Source organism: Pantherophis guttatus, chromosome 17 (genome assembly GCF_059756535.1).
Source record: "Pantherophis guttatus breed Tessera chromosome 17, ASM5975653v1, whole genome shotgun sequence".
Classification (NCBI taxonomy): domain Eukaryota; kingdom Metazoa; phylum Chordata; class Lepidosauria; order Squamata; family Colubridae; genus Pantherophis; species Pantherophis guttatus.
Window position 1 is genome coordinate 6,651,666 of NC_142079.1, and position 14,547 is coordinate 6,666,212.

General features: G+C 43.5%; 1 protein-coding gene across 2 annotated transcripts in view; it reads right to left on the reverse strand.

Moving 5' to 3' along the window:
* Nucleotides 1-14,547, reverse strand: part of NOS1 (nitric oxide synthase 1) — a 181,945-nt gene that overhangs the window by 54,994 nt on the left and 112,404 nt on the right. For both annotated transcript variants that reach the window (XM_060683830.2, XM_034405967.3), the window contains exons 3-4: nt 8,213-8,336; nt 1,940-2,074 (exon numbers count right to left, since the gene is read on the reverse strand). In XM_060683830.2, coding sequence (XP_060539813.2) covers nt 1,940-2,074; nt 8,213-8,336 — 259 coding nt within the window. The remainder of the gene's footprint in view (nt 1-1,939; nt 2,075-8,212; nt 8,337-14,547) is intronic.

Genomic DNA, 14,547 nt, shown 5'->3' on the forward strand with positions numbered 1-14,547 from the left:
TGGAAGAAGGCAAAGAAGGAATGGAAGAAGGCGAAGAAGGAATGGAAGAAGGCGAAGAAGGAATGGAAGAAGTCAAAGAAGGAATGGAAGAAGGCAAAGAAGGAATGGCATTTATTCCCAGTCGCAGTTACACCACAGGAACTGCACTCTCCAGAAAAGAACATAATAACAGAGTTAGAAGGGACATTGGAGGTCTTCTCGTCCAACCCTTGTTCATGCAGGAGACCCTATACTATTTCAGAACAATGGTTGTCCAATCTCTTCTTAAAAACCTCCAGTGTTGGAGCATCCACAACTTCTGGAGGCAAGATTCATTGTTCTCACTGTCAGGAAGCTTCTCCTTATTTCGAGGTTGCTTCTCTCCTTGATTAGTTTCCATCCGTTGCTTCTTGCAATGGATAGACAGGGTAGACACTTGCTTTGGAAACCTTTTCCTCCTCATGCCCTCCAGACAAAGTCTGATCTCAGTTCTGATGCTCTTTGGCCAATGTTCCACCATGCTTTTTTTTTTGAACCTACTTATGTCATTATGGGAAATTTAATGGGTGATGGGTTCCACCATCCACCAATTCTTAAACAACTTCTGCTGCTGTCAACGTGCCCAACCTTGAAGCTTGTGTTATGCCTCATGGTGCATCTGAACAACATTACAATAACTTCAAAAAGGAGTAACTCAGTTCTCAGGGGCTGAATCCCTTCTGTTCCAATTCTGCTCATCAGAATTCTCTAACTCTGTCCTAAAGGATTGTTTGAGTGTTGGGATCAGGTTGAGGCATTTTGGCTTCTGCAGTAGAGTAATACAGATAGTCCTCGATTTATCACCATTCTTTCAAAAACCTAGGGCCTCCCTCATCCTCCAATGTACCACATGTTCCAAATAACAGCCATAACAGGGGAAAACAGGGATTTCGTGGGCATCTTAACAACCACAGTGGCTATGACCATAAAATTCTGGGCTACAATAATAGCAATATCACTCAGACTTATATACTGCTTTACAGCCTTCTCTAAGTGGTTTACAGGGTCAGCCTCTTGCCCCCAACAATCTGGGTCCTCGTTTTACCGACCTCGGAAGGATGGAAGGCTGAGTCAACCTTGAGCCAGTCAGGATCGAACTCCTGGCAGTGGGCAGAGTTAGCTTGCAATACTGCATTCTAACCACTATGCACCATGGATGGATAGATGGATGAATGGATGGATGGAAGGGTGGATGGATAGAAGGAAGGAAGGAAGAAGGAAGGAATAGTAATAGCACTTAGATTTATATACCACTTCACAGTGCTTTACAGCCCTCTCTAAGCCATTTACAGAGTCAGCCTATTGCCCCCAACAATCTGGGTCCTCATTTTACTGAGCTCGGAAGGATGGAAAGCTGAGACAACCTTCAGCCCTGTCATGGTTGGAACTCTAGACTGCAGGCAGAATTTGCCTGCAGTACTGCAGTCTAACCACTGTGCCATCAGGCTCCACTGTGCCACTGTGCCGGGATTCAGCCGGTTCTGTCCGGTTCGGGCGAATCGATAGCGCCGACTGCAGTAAGCTCTGCCCACTCACCCGGACATAATGCCTGATCTATTTAGTCACGTTTTGGAGGCCGTGTGCATGTGCGGGAAGCGAGTACGAGAGTAAAGAGCATGCACGGAAGGCCAAGCATGTGTGGTAGCAGTGCTCACATTTGCGAACCGGTAAGGAAGGTAGGTGAATCCCCACCTCTGGTTGTAACTCAAGGATTACCTGTAGTTCCTCCCCCATCTTCTCCAGTCAACCTTCCTTCTCTCTAAGGTTAGTTGCAATCTTTGAGAATGAACCCTAGTTGCCTGAACTGGCTGCTTCACTCCACTAGTAGAACCGGCCCTTGAGAAAAACTTTGTTTCGAGGAGGTTTCCTTGGAAACAGTCACCAAACATGTGGAAGAATACTCATGCTGCATCTCACTTACCATGGAGCACTTCAAATGCAAAGTATCGTTGAGCACCGAGCCAGTTTCCCAGTTCTTCACTTTGGCAAAACGCGGGCACTTGGAAGGGCTTCCGTTCACCACATTTTTGGTCGGTGACTGCTGGCCAGAAGGGACCTGAGCAAATAAGAGTAGAAAGAGAATCGTGATCTATGAGATGGTTTGGTCCAGCCCAGCTATTCAGAAAGAGGCTGATATCAGGGTTAGGAAGGTAGAGCAAATAGGCAAGTCCCTCGGGCTGAGGGTATGTGTGCAAATTGGGAAGTGGTTGGTGGAGCTACTCATGAAATGGAAGCCCCAACCAGTTACCAGACCCTCATTTCATTAAAAGACCAACTAGTTCCTCACCATCCTGGATGGATCTTCATGGAACGTCAAAACATTCCTGCAAATTAATATGTTTGTGTGTGTGCTTGTATGTTGGGAGTTGGGTAACTTGTGGTGAAGTAATCTATCCATCCATCTGTCTGTCTATCTATCTGTTTATCTATCTATCTATCTATCTATCTATCTATCTATCTATCTATCTGTCTATCTATCTATCTATCTATCTATCCATCCATCCATCCATCCATCCATTTTATGTCATCTATCTGTCCTATCTATCTATCTGCCTCCATCCATCTATGTCTGTCGTCTACCTGTCCTATCTATCTATCTATCTATCTATCTATCTATCTATCTATCCATCCATCCATCCATCCATCCATCCATCCATCCATCCATCCATCCATCTATGTCTGTCATTTCTGTCATATCCATCCATCCATCCATCCATCCATCCATCCATCCATCCATCCATCCATCCATCCCTGTCATATCTATCTATCTATCTATCTATCTATCTATCTATCTATCTATCTATCTATCTATCTATCTATCTATCTATCTATCTATCTATCTATCTCCCTCCCTCCCTCCCTCCCTCCCTCCCTCCCTCTCTCCCTCCCTCTCTCTCTCGTTCTCTCTCTCTCTCTCTCCCTCCCTCCCTCCCTCCCTCCCTCCCTCCCTCTCTTTCCCTAACTATCATATTTAGAAACCACCTCACTCTCTCTCACAGAGGGACCCAGCCCTAATATGATTCTGGAAGGATTTCTTCTGGTGCTCTTTGCTCTTCCAAGCTAGCTGTTCTAGAGGGCTGTGATGTCTGTCACCCTCAAGGTTAGAGAGATTAAGACTTTGCAAGTGTGGGTGGAAGCATGGCTGAAAAAGGCAGAGAGCAAAGAATTGACAAGGGGGTGGATTGTCAATCAGAGGCAGAGTGCATGCATCACAATTGCACATGATCCCCAATTGTTTTCTCATAAAGGTAAAATTTCCTTCATGTCAAGCTGGGGATTTCAGGAACTAATCCGTGTAATTTTCTTTGCAACTGTTCAGAAGTAGTTGACTCTTGCTTTCTTCTGGGATATAAAAAAATTACTCTTTTTTATCTAGCTAATATTAGAAACCTGTTCCAGTTCGAACTAGGATAAAGCCTATTTAACTTCCCAGCCCAGACAAGTTTGCACCCGGATTGCTCAGTTATGGTCAGCCTTGGAAGACGGTCAAGGCAAGAAACACAATAGCTCCACTTTTACTGTAATCTTGCATTAACACAATCTTGCAAGTCTGAAAGTGCATTTCACACAAACACCCCATTTTGCTTTTACAGTCCAAGAAATTAGGGTGGGTCCCTTCCAAGATGTTTACCATTCCTTCTGTGAGTTCAGCCTCATCATATCTGACTGTTGCTTGTTCTGCGGCTCTTCCTCCTGTCTCCCAAGGTTATTCTCACATACCATACCATTTCTTTTCTTTTCTTTTTTTTTGTAATAAGTTTTTATTTTATTTTATAACATACAGAAATTCCAATTTCAATTGGACAGTGTGTTGTCCGGGTACAAATCATTTTGTAAAATGTTGTTTACAACAATATTCATTACATTAATACAAATTATATTAATATTAATGTTAATAATCATAATATTTGTTTAACCAAGTTAACATAAAAGATAAAGGTAAAGGTTCCCCTCGCACATATGTGCTAGTCATTCCCGACTCTAGGGGGCACTACTCATCTCAGTGTTCGATATTGGAACACTGCTATCATGTCTCCCCTAGTCCTTCTTTTCATCAAACTAGACATACCCAATTCCTGCAACTGTTCTTCATATGTTTTAGCCTCTGGTCCCCCAATCATGTTTGCTGCTCTTCTCTGCACTCTTTCTAGAGTCTCCACATTTTTTACATCGTGGTGACCAAAACTGAATGCAGGATTCCAAGTGTGGCCTTACCAAGGCATTTTCGCTGGCTCAAGGAAAAAAAAATAGATTGGGGTCAAAAGGTAGAAAATGTATTTAAGGAGCAATGGGGAAGAAGCGATCTCTTACAGGAATTTCCTCTCTCCGTGGAAAAAAATATATTTTTGAACACGCTGTTCCGCCTTCCATGTGCTCCCCATAGTCTTGAATTGAAAACATGGCACAGGTAGCACAGCCAAAATGGGAATTGACTAAAACTTCATGATAAGTCTTGTTCTTTAAAAAAAGAAAAAGAAAAACCAAGAAGCAGAATTAAGATGCATTAAAGAAATCATGCACTTCTTCTTCTTGTGCCATATCTGTCGTTGGACACTGACAAACATGTTGGCCATCCTGTTTTTGTCAACAGCCGCATGAAAAAGTGCTGCTGAGTTTTGTCCAAACCGGTCCCTTAGATTTTGAAAGCCATGATATTCTTCTTCTGCCTGGACCTCGTTGGCCTTCAATCTTTCCTTGGACAGGATTAAGTGAAGGATGCCGTATTTTTCTGGGTGTCGCCTCACACGTCCAAAATATTCTAACTTTCGCTTTTTAATGGCTTTGATGATTTCCCCTGGCTTTCCCAGGTGGCTGATCAAATCTTGCACAGGTGACCCAAACATATAGCTATGGGCTTCTATGGGAGGACATTTCCAAAAAGTGATGCAGATTGGAAAACATGAGCCAAGGAAAATGAGCAGATTTGCAGAAACTAATGAACGAGAAATGAGAGTAATAATAGGAACTGTACTAATGAGCGAGAACTGGAGGATAGTTATAGGAGCTGTACAGGAAACTGCATATTAAAAGCAAAGAACAGTTGATGATACTTTAAAAAGTAATCCATGTACTAACATCCAAGAGCCTGTAGTACAGTGGACTAAAGCACACTGTGATTAACATCTGCTGCTTGCAATTACTGCAAGTTCAAATCTCACCAGGCTCAAGGTTGACTCAGCCTTCCATCCTTTCTAAGGTAGGTTAAATGAGGACCCAGTTTGTGGGGGGAATAAGCTGACTTTGTATAAAATATACAAAAGAATGAAGGCTATTGCTTAACACATTGTAAGCCGCCCTGAGTCTCCAGAGAAGGGCGGCATATAAATTAAAGCAAAAGAAAAAAGAAAAAAAAAAAGGGGGGGGGGAACATATGCATTTATTGAATGCAGAACCCGTTCTGTCTATTCTGCCTTGATCATACTGCAAGGTTCACTTTTTAGCTCCACGGTTTTAAAAAGGTCATTGATAAAGTAGAGTATGCCGAAAGAAGACGAAGTAAATTGAAGAAAAAAACATATAAATCGGAGGATTAGGTATTTTAACCTGGAGGAGAGAAGGCTGCAGAGACAAGAGAACTGCCTTCAAATATCATGGAAGAAATGGGGTAGAATTATTCAGGAAACAAGAAAAAGAAACAGCAGGTTTAAACAAGGAGCTGATTTTAGTTGGGTGTAGGAAAATATCCCTAAGGGTCAGAATTGTTTTGCATCTCTTGGGAGATGACAGATTCTCTTCTATGGAGCCCTGGAAGATCTTTGATCAGGAAAGTTTTATTAGTAGATCCTTGTACTGTACAAGAGCAGGTAAGTTTAGATGATCTCCAAGTTCCCTTACATTCTATGATTTCTGTAATGCAGAACATTCCACCCTCTCTCCCTCCGCATTTATAAAAATCAGTTGACATTTCCATTTTGCCCCGAAAGAAAACTTCATCCTTCTGTGATGCTTGTTTTTTTTTTTTTTTAGATTAAGAAATGGGAAGACGTAAAAGAAAGATTTGGAAAGTAAAACCTTCTTAGATGCAAACTGGTCAGCTAACTCACTATCGGGAGAAGTTCTCGTGTTCGTGAATAAGCTGGGAAACCGGAAGTCAAAGGGAAAGAGTCCTTTTGAGAAATTGGCTGGAGAAGCAAACTTTGGCACAGTGTTACTAATACAGATAGGACAGTGATGGCTAACCTTTTTGCCGTCGCGTGCCAAAAGCGTGGGGAGCGTGGGGGGTTACATGCATGTGCCCAACACCCACAATTCAATGCCCCCCACACCCCGCTCATGCGTGCATGACCCCCCAAGCTCCCCCCGATATTGACACGCGATGGCATGGTGGGCCAGGTAGGCCTGTTTTTCGCTCTCCCCAGGCTCCAGAGGCTTTCTAGGAGCCTGGGGAGGGCAAAAATGGCCTTCCCCACCCTCCCCGGCGGCCCTTCACAGGCCGGAACTTCCGGTGGGCCCAGAAGGCCCATTTTTCACCTTCCCCAGGCCCCAGAGGCTTTCTAGGAGCCTGGGGAGGGTGAAAATGGCCTTCCCCACCCGCACAGAGGCCCTCCAGAGGTGGGAAATGGCCCATTTCCCAACTTCCGGTGGGCCCAGAAGGCCCATAAATCAGCTGGCCAGCACGCACATGCGTGCTGGAGCTAAGCTAGGGCAACGCTCACGTGCCTACAGATATGGCTCTGCGTGCCACCTGTAGCACGCATGTCATCATGGGGATAGGAGTAGTGAGTGGTTGAATGTCTTCTCCCCTTCTCAAAAGTATACTGGAAGCTACTTTTGAAAGGGAGATAGGGGTCTGAGTAGAAACTGTGGAAACTAGGCAGTGGAAGAGAGTAGAGGTGGGAGAAATATCTAGATTGGAAAGCCAAGCAGTAGATGCAGACAGAGATAAAGATCTAAGAGAGGAATATGGGAGGCAAGTCAAAAAAAAAGCATAGCCATTAAAGTATTGAAGCGGGCAAGAGACGATGGATAGATGATTTATCCTTTTTGTCGTCGTTCTGATTTGCTTTTCTTTTTCTCTCTCTTTCTCTTCTTTTTTAGGTAGGTGACATGACTAGACGTTGGGTAGGATAGAAAGAATACGCTTTTATTAAAAAATGACAGCTAGAATAAGAGATAGAAATAAGAGGAAGGGGGAATATTAGTGTATATATATTTATATAATAAAATAAGAGCAGTAACAAGAGAAAACCTGGAACCATTGAATAATGGCAAATTGCAACTTGATATAAATGTGTATTATTATTAGAAATATATAAGTTGGTTGAATGTAATAACTATGATTAATTACTAGTTTTATTTGTATTAGAATGTATGCCACCCAAGTGCCACACTGTTCATGCATTGATACATACATACATATATAAAATAAAATAAAAAACTTGGGGAAAAAAAAAAGACCATACAGAAGGAACGAGATTTAGCCTGTTGTTGTTTTTTATTTCCTGATATCGGGTCTACAGAATGCGCAAGTTTCAAATTGCTCTCTAGTTCTAAAGCTCATTATGAAAATCATAAGTGGTTTGTTTGTTTGCCTCCCTTTGTTTTTGAGAACAGCAAGAGTTTTAACCTTTAAGGTCATTCATACAGTCTTAAAAGGAAATAACTACAAGGTGAAGCAATTAAAAGCTTTTCTGATTTTTTTTTTTTGCAGTTTTTATCACTTTTTTTTTCTTCTTCTTCAAGAAATGTTCTAATCTCTTCCATGTGGGAAGTTTGTTCTTCGGCCAATAGATTTGGGCGTGTAGAAAGTGGAAGAAACGAGAATTGGGAACCAGGATGTATTCTTATGATTGGGTTGGTATGAGAATAATGAGAATAAAGTCCATGGGTGAGGCGAAAAAGGGTTTAATAGCAGGTGAATTCAGGGAGAAGGATCTGAGCAGTCCCAAGGAATGCTAGGAAATTAAGCTTTTCAAAGAAACAATTAGGAGGTCCAATCTCTTCTTGAAAGACTCGTGACGCAGCTGGAAACGGTCAGGGGACTTGATCTGTTTATTTAGCTTCTGGACTGTTTGGCCATATTATCCATCAAATGCCAACTGTGCCATTGATAATTCCATGGGGAGGGGCACACTGACGTTTTTACTGAGAAGGGACAATTTACTTGCCAGCTTGATTTCCCAGAAAACTGGGACATTGTACCATCCCACCTGGGCATCGTAACCAGAGAGTCACCTTGTGGCCTGCCACTTACCTGGTCCTTGTCTGACGACATATTGATTGGCATGGGGTGCGTTTCAGATCCCCCCCACTGGTCATTGACGTTCTCCAGCTGCGTTGGCAATGTCCTTGGCGACTTCCGGTCCGTTTCGCAGAAACTGATGAAGGGGAAAAAGCACACAACGACACCCATGAGTCATGAGATTATAAATAAATAATTGGGCTCGAACCAGGTTCTGAGGTTAACCATGCATTCTTGAGTCCTGGAGCAAGCAGAGTCCCAATCAACAGCTAGTTGCATCTGCTTGCTGCAAGTAAAGGCAAGCTTTTCCGTCTCTTTGAACACGAGTTCTCATGCAATCAAAAGTTAGAATCAGTCCAGGGCTATACAAAGGAACAAACGGAAACTCTACCTTCTGCCCAAAATAGAATTGTTCCTGGGCCTTTGTGGAGAGTGAAAAGTGAAAAAAAAAAAAAAGAAAAGAAAAGAAAAGAAACCAGAAGATTGATAGTTATAAACTGAACTTGCACTGAATATTCGGCGATTGCCGGAAATCTTCCGTAAGGGAGTCTCAAACTTTTCTACAATACATTTTCTGATCAAAAGCCGTTTTGATTCCTGACTATTCCTGGATTCTTGTGGGACTATTTAATGAGTTTCGGTCCAGCTTGCCAAGGAGAAATTCGACACTTGGGTGTCACATAGGTGCAAAGAGCTCAGTTACAAAAAAATAAAAATTAAATTAAATTTAAAAATCTAGCAATGGAAACTTGTCTACTCGGTAAAAGCTAACAAGTCCCTTCCAATGCCTTGTGTTACTCTAATTGGCTCTTGTGGCATTCCTGCAAATAAATACAACGGCGGAGCTTACATTTTAGCTTGCCAGCAGCCAGCTTCCTAAATCATTAAAAAATATGACCAAAAAAAGAGAGAGTATTTTTAAATAAATCAGGATAGGAAGGACAATGGGTCTGTGGCAGGGGTGAAATCTACCAGTTCGGAAGTGCGCACGCCATCACGTGAGATTTTGGACCCTCTGCGCATGTACAGGTTACTTCCTGGTTAAAATCAGGGATTGGGATTGGGACTGGGACTGGGATTGGGATGAGTAGAGTAGAGTAGAGTAGAGTAGAGTAGAGTAGAATAGAATAGAATAGAATAGAATAGAATAGAATAGAATAGAATAGAATAGAATAGAAAATATGGGATGGGATGGGATGGGAAGGGATGGGAAGGGATGGGATGGGATGGGATGGAATTGGGATTGGGACTGGGATTGGGATGAGTAGAGTAGAGTAGAGTAGAGTAGAGTAGAGTAGAGTAGAGTAGAATCGAATCGAATCGTGAACCGATGTAGTTTCTTAACAGTTGGGGATCATTGCTTTTATTCCTAATGGATAAAAACTTCCATCATTCTAATTATTTTAAATACAAGCAATGTGAATTAGGTGTACTGTTTAACCATTTGTGTACATCCCTTCCAGAATGCTTTGACCATCAAAAGTGCTTAAGGATCCACCTAGCTTTATGGCTAGTTCCACGATATTGTGACGGAAGTCGCAATCGAAAGAGAGAAAGAAAGAAAGAAAGAAAAAGAGAGCCACGTTTTATTTTGCAGTTTTGCTTCACAGCTTGCAAAATACGGAGCGCTCACTGGACTGCAAAAAAATTAAAATAAAAATCCGGCGAATATATGACGACTTCAAAAGCAGAGGTACCCTCGCTCCAGCGTTGAATGATATTGAATTTTTCTGCCATTAAAGGGACTTGTCTCCATGACGGGATTTATTCCCGTGTATTTACAAGAACACATCAAATGATTCGCCCGAAAGGGAGCTGTTTCTCTTTCATTATATCAGTATCGTGCTTGCCTGTATTGAGACCCACACGTATACACACAAACGCACTCGCCAAGCAAAACTAAATTCTACAATGCAGGCACAAAGGCTCACGTCCTCCCAGGGTGTTCATTGTCTACTTTTAAGAATAAGTACATTACAGATCGAAGTAGGTTTTTTTTTAAAAAAAAGAAAAAATTTCTCATGGCTGAGCCACTTTAATCAAACAAACAAAAAAGGTTTATTTATTGGATTTTTTAAAAAAAATAAATCAGAACGGCCAAAGAACAGAACAATAAATCAGGAAGTGACCACTTCAGATCTTATTTCTGTGAAACCCCTTGTTTCTTTGATACAAGGAACCACACGGGGACAATACTATTGATTAACTTTACAGAACGGTTGTGAAGTCAAATCTGAGAGTGTAGTAAGCAGTTTGGAAGATGATCAAAACATACACACAAATGCTAAATTAGCATCGTCGTGGCACTAGTCAGAATCAATAAAAATTTCTCAAGCTGTGCGGTGCTTTGGATTCCAGTCTGGAAACAAAAAATGGTTTCAGAGTGTGTGGGAGTACGAATGGAGCATCTGTTACAACTCATTAAAGCGGCTGCATCTGTTTCCCGGCATGGTGAAGTTCTGAAAACAGATGCAGCTGCTTTAATGAGTCACCGGCAGGTGCTGCATTCTTGTTCCTTTATACTCTGAAACAGTAATTTGGAACAAAATCCAAAGCAATGCAAATTTCTATCAATTATCTCATATGTCTTTTAATGACTGCATTCACATAACCAACTGAATCTATGTTGTTGTTTATATTGTTGTCCCCTAAGTAGAACCAAACCAGAGGCTGAAATCCACAGGAAGCTCATAATTTTTTTTTATTATACAGATTAACAGAGTTGGAAGGGACCTTGTAGGTCATCTAGTCCAACAAGCAAGAGACCCTACATCCAACAAGCAAGAGACCCTACAGCTGCGCCGGCTGGAGGGACTGGGGGTGGGAGGCACCGTGTTGCGGTGGTTCTCCTCCTATCTCTCTGACCGGTCGCAGTCTGTGTTGGCAGGGGGGCAGAGGTCGACCTTGAGGCGCCTTGCTTGCGGGGTGCCGCAAGGGTCGGTCCTCTCACCGCTCCTGTTCAACATTTATGTGAAGCCGCTGGGTGAGATCATCCGTGGTTTTGGGGTGCGATGCCATCTGTACGCTGATGATACTCAGCTGTACATTTCCACCCCAGACCACCCCAATGATGCCCTCGAAGTGATGTCCCAGTGTCTGGAGGCCGTGCGGGTCTGGATGGGGAGGAACAGGCTTCGGCTCAACCCTTCCAAGACCGAGTGGCTGTGGATGCCGGCGTCCCGGTATAGCCAGCTGGTGCCATCGCTGGCTATTGGGGGCGAGTCACTGACCCCCACAGAGGGGGCTCGCAACTTGGGCGTCCTCCTGGACACACGGCTGTCTTTAGAAGAGCATATGACGGCTGTGGCCAGGGGGGCTTTTTATCAGGTTCGCCTGATACGCCAGTTGCACCCCTTTCTGGATCGGGACTCCTTGTGCACAGTCACTCATGCCTTGGTTACGTCACGCCTGGACTACTGTAACGCTCTCTACATGGGGCTCCCCCTGAGGAGCACCCGGAGGCTCCAGCTGGTGCAGAATGCGGCCGCGCGGGTGATTATGGGAGCGACGTGGCGCTCCCACGTAACACGTCTCCTGCGCGAGCTGCATTGGCTCCCGGTGGTCTTCCGGGTGCGCTTTAAGGTGTTGGTTCTCATCTTTAAAGCGCTCCATGGCTTAGGGCCAGGGTATTTGCGAGACCGCCTGCTGCTACTAATAACCTCCCACCGGCCAATACGCTCTCACAGAGAGGGCCTCCTCGGGGTGCCGTCGGTCAGGCAATGTCGGCCGGCGGCCCCCAGGGGGCGAGCCTTCTCTGTGGGGGCACCCGCCCTGTGGAATGAGCTGCCTCCTGGAATACGATTGATCCCGGACCTCCGGACCTTCCGTAAAGCCCTGAAGACGTTTTTATTTCATCAAGCCGGCCTAGCCTAAATGGTTTTTAATTGGGATTTTAAATTTTATGGATTTAGGGTTTTAAATTTGGGTAGCCAATGATTTAATTCTTTTAATTATCTTAACTTTTGCATTTGTATGTTTTTTAATTTTGGCTGTTCACCGCCCTGAGTCCCTTCTGGGAGAAGGGCGGTATACAAATTAAATAAATAAATAAATAAATAAATAAATAAATAAATACATCATCCCTGACAAATGGCAGTGCAATCTCCCCTTGAAAGCCTCTGGTGATGAAGCTCCCACAACTTCCGAAGGCAACATCTGTTCCATGGGTTGATTGTTCTCACTGTCAGAAAATTCCTCCTTATTTCTAGGTTGAATCTCTCCTTGTTCAGTTTCCATCCATTATTCCTTGTCTGGCCTTCGGGTGCTTTGGAGAATAGCTTGACCCCCTCCTCTCTGTGGCAGCCCCTCAAATATTGGACCACTGCTATTCTGTCTCCCCTGGTCCTTCTCTTCACTAGACCAGCCATGCCCAGTTCCTGCAACCATTCATTGTATGTTTTAGCCTCCAGTCCCCTCATCATCTTGGTTGCTCTTCTCTGCACTCTTTGTAGAGTCTCAACATCTTTTTTATAGTGTGGTGATTGATATTGATATACCTAATATTGATGTTGATATACCCAATATTGATATTAGGCATAATAACAGAATCTTTCTAATTTGTGCTGTTCCTCCTCCTCCTTCTTATACTCCAGTGAACCAATGAACTGACTTACTTCTGAATTATATTTCATCGCTCTGAATTGAAAAAGAAAACATTTCAACCACCTGTTTAGGTAACAGTTCTTGCATTTTCTGTTAAGGCCGTCTTCCCTCCTCTGTACGTAAGTAGGATTTAGTAAGTTTCTCGGGTTACACGAAGTAACACGTAAAGCCAGTAAGGTGTTTGTTTAGATGTGGGTTTAGGTCTAATGCAGGGGTGAAATCCAGCAGGTTCTGACAGGTTCTGGAGAACCGGTAGTGGAAAATTTGAGTAGTTCATAGAATCAGTAGCAGAAATTTTGAGTAGTTTGGAGAACCGGCAAATAGCACCTCTGGCTGGCTGCAGAGTGGGGTGGGAATGGAGATTTTGCATTTATCTTTCCCCTGCCACACCCACCAAGCCACACCCACAGAATCGGTATTAAAAAAAAATGGATTTCACCACTGCTCTAATGTGAAGTTGGACCCACAATAAATCTTAATGTAGTGATCAGTTAATCAGTTAAGAAAATAGTCCATCAGATCCAAAGCTTAATCTCTAGCCAAGACCCATTAGATCTCTATCAACAGATTATGAAAATTGAAACAAGAGTCACTGTTTCAGCAGAGGGGGTGGGGGTGGGGCGAATGTGGGTGTGGGGGGGGGCTTGCATTGTATTTTGGTGCACTTGGCACCAAAAAGGTTCACCATCATTACCCTAGATAAATTATCTGGCTAAATTTCCCTTTTGAAGCTAGTTATGCAACGTTTGGGGTATGCTTGGATCTCCTTCAGAGGTTTTCTGGTCTCCCTCCTTAGATGGAGAACAGGAAGTACCACAAAGGTGTGCTTCAAAGCCAGGTATTTCAGCCAAGGTATTCTAACCGCAGAGATTACCTCTCACATTATTATTATTATTATTATTTTAAATGTGGAGGAAGTAATCTTTTTCCTAGCTTGGTTTTTTTTTTTTATGGCTATTATAAAAATCAGATAAAGAGCAGAACCCAACTTACAATTAAATCCCCAGCCAAGGACAATGTGGCCCAGGTTAAAGATCAATTAAACAATGGTTAATTCCACATTGTGGGGGGGGGGGGGGGTAAGCGAATGAAAGAAATTGGAACATTCCACAGCATTAAGAAAAAAAAGAGACTATTTTACTGGGCAGAGAAAATGCAGTAAGGCTGTTTCTACAGGTAGCCCTCGACTTAACAACAGTTCGTTTAGTGAAGAAGTTACAACGGCACTGAAAAAAGAGACTTATGGCCGTTTCCCCACACTTATGACCTTTGCAGCATCCCCATGGTCGTAAGACTTCCTGTGATGTTTTCAAAGTGTTCCCTAGCAAAGGGGTCACCAACTTTTTGGACGTCAGGGACACTAAATTCGTAATTTTAAATCCCACGGACCTCTAATATGATCTGCCTAATGACGGGCTGGGTGGGCGTGGCTAGGTGGTCATGTGACTGGATGGGTGTGGCCAACTTGATGTCACTCACATCAAGGGACGCCTCGCCGTCCTCTACTCGCCCCTCCCTTCCCAGCCACTCCTCGCCTGCCCGCCCAGCCTCCTTAGGGCCCCAACAGGAAGCAGTTGTTGGAGCTAAGAAGCCACTATGAGAAAGAGTTGGCAAAACAGCTCAGTTCAAATTGGATCTGACCGAGAAGGAGGCTCAGCAGAAGCACCTCACTGAGGACTAGGAGCATAGGCTTTCCAAGCAGAGGGAAGACCTGCGGGAGTGCAAGGCCAGCTACTGGTGCCTGG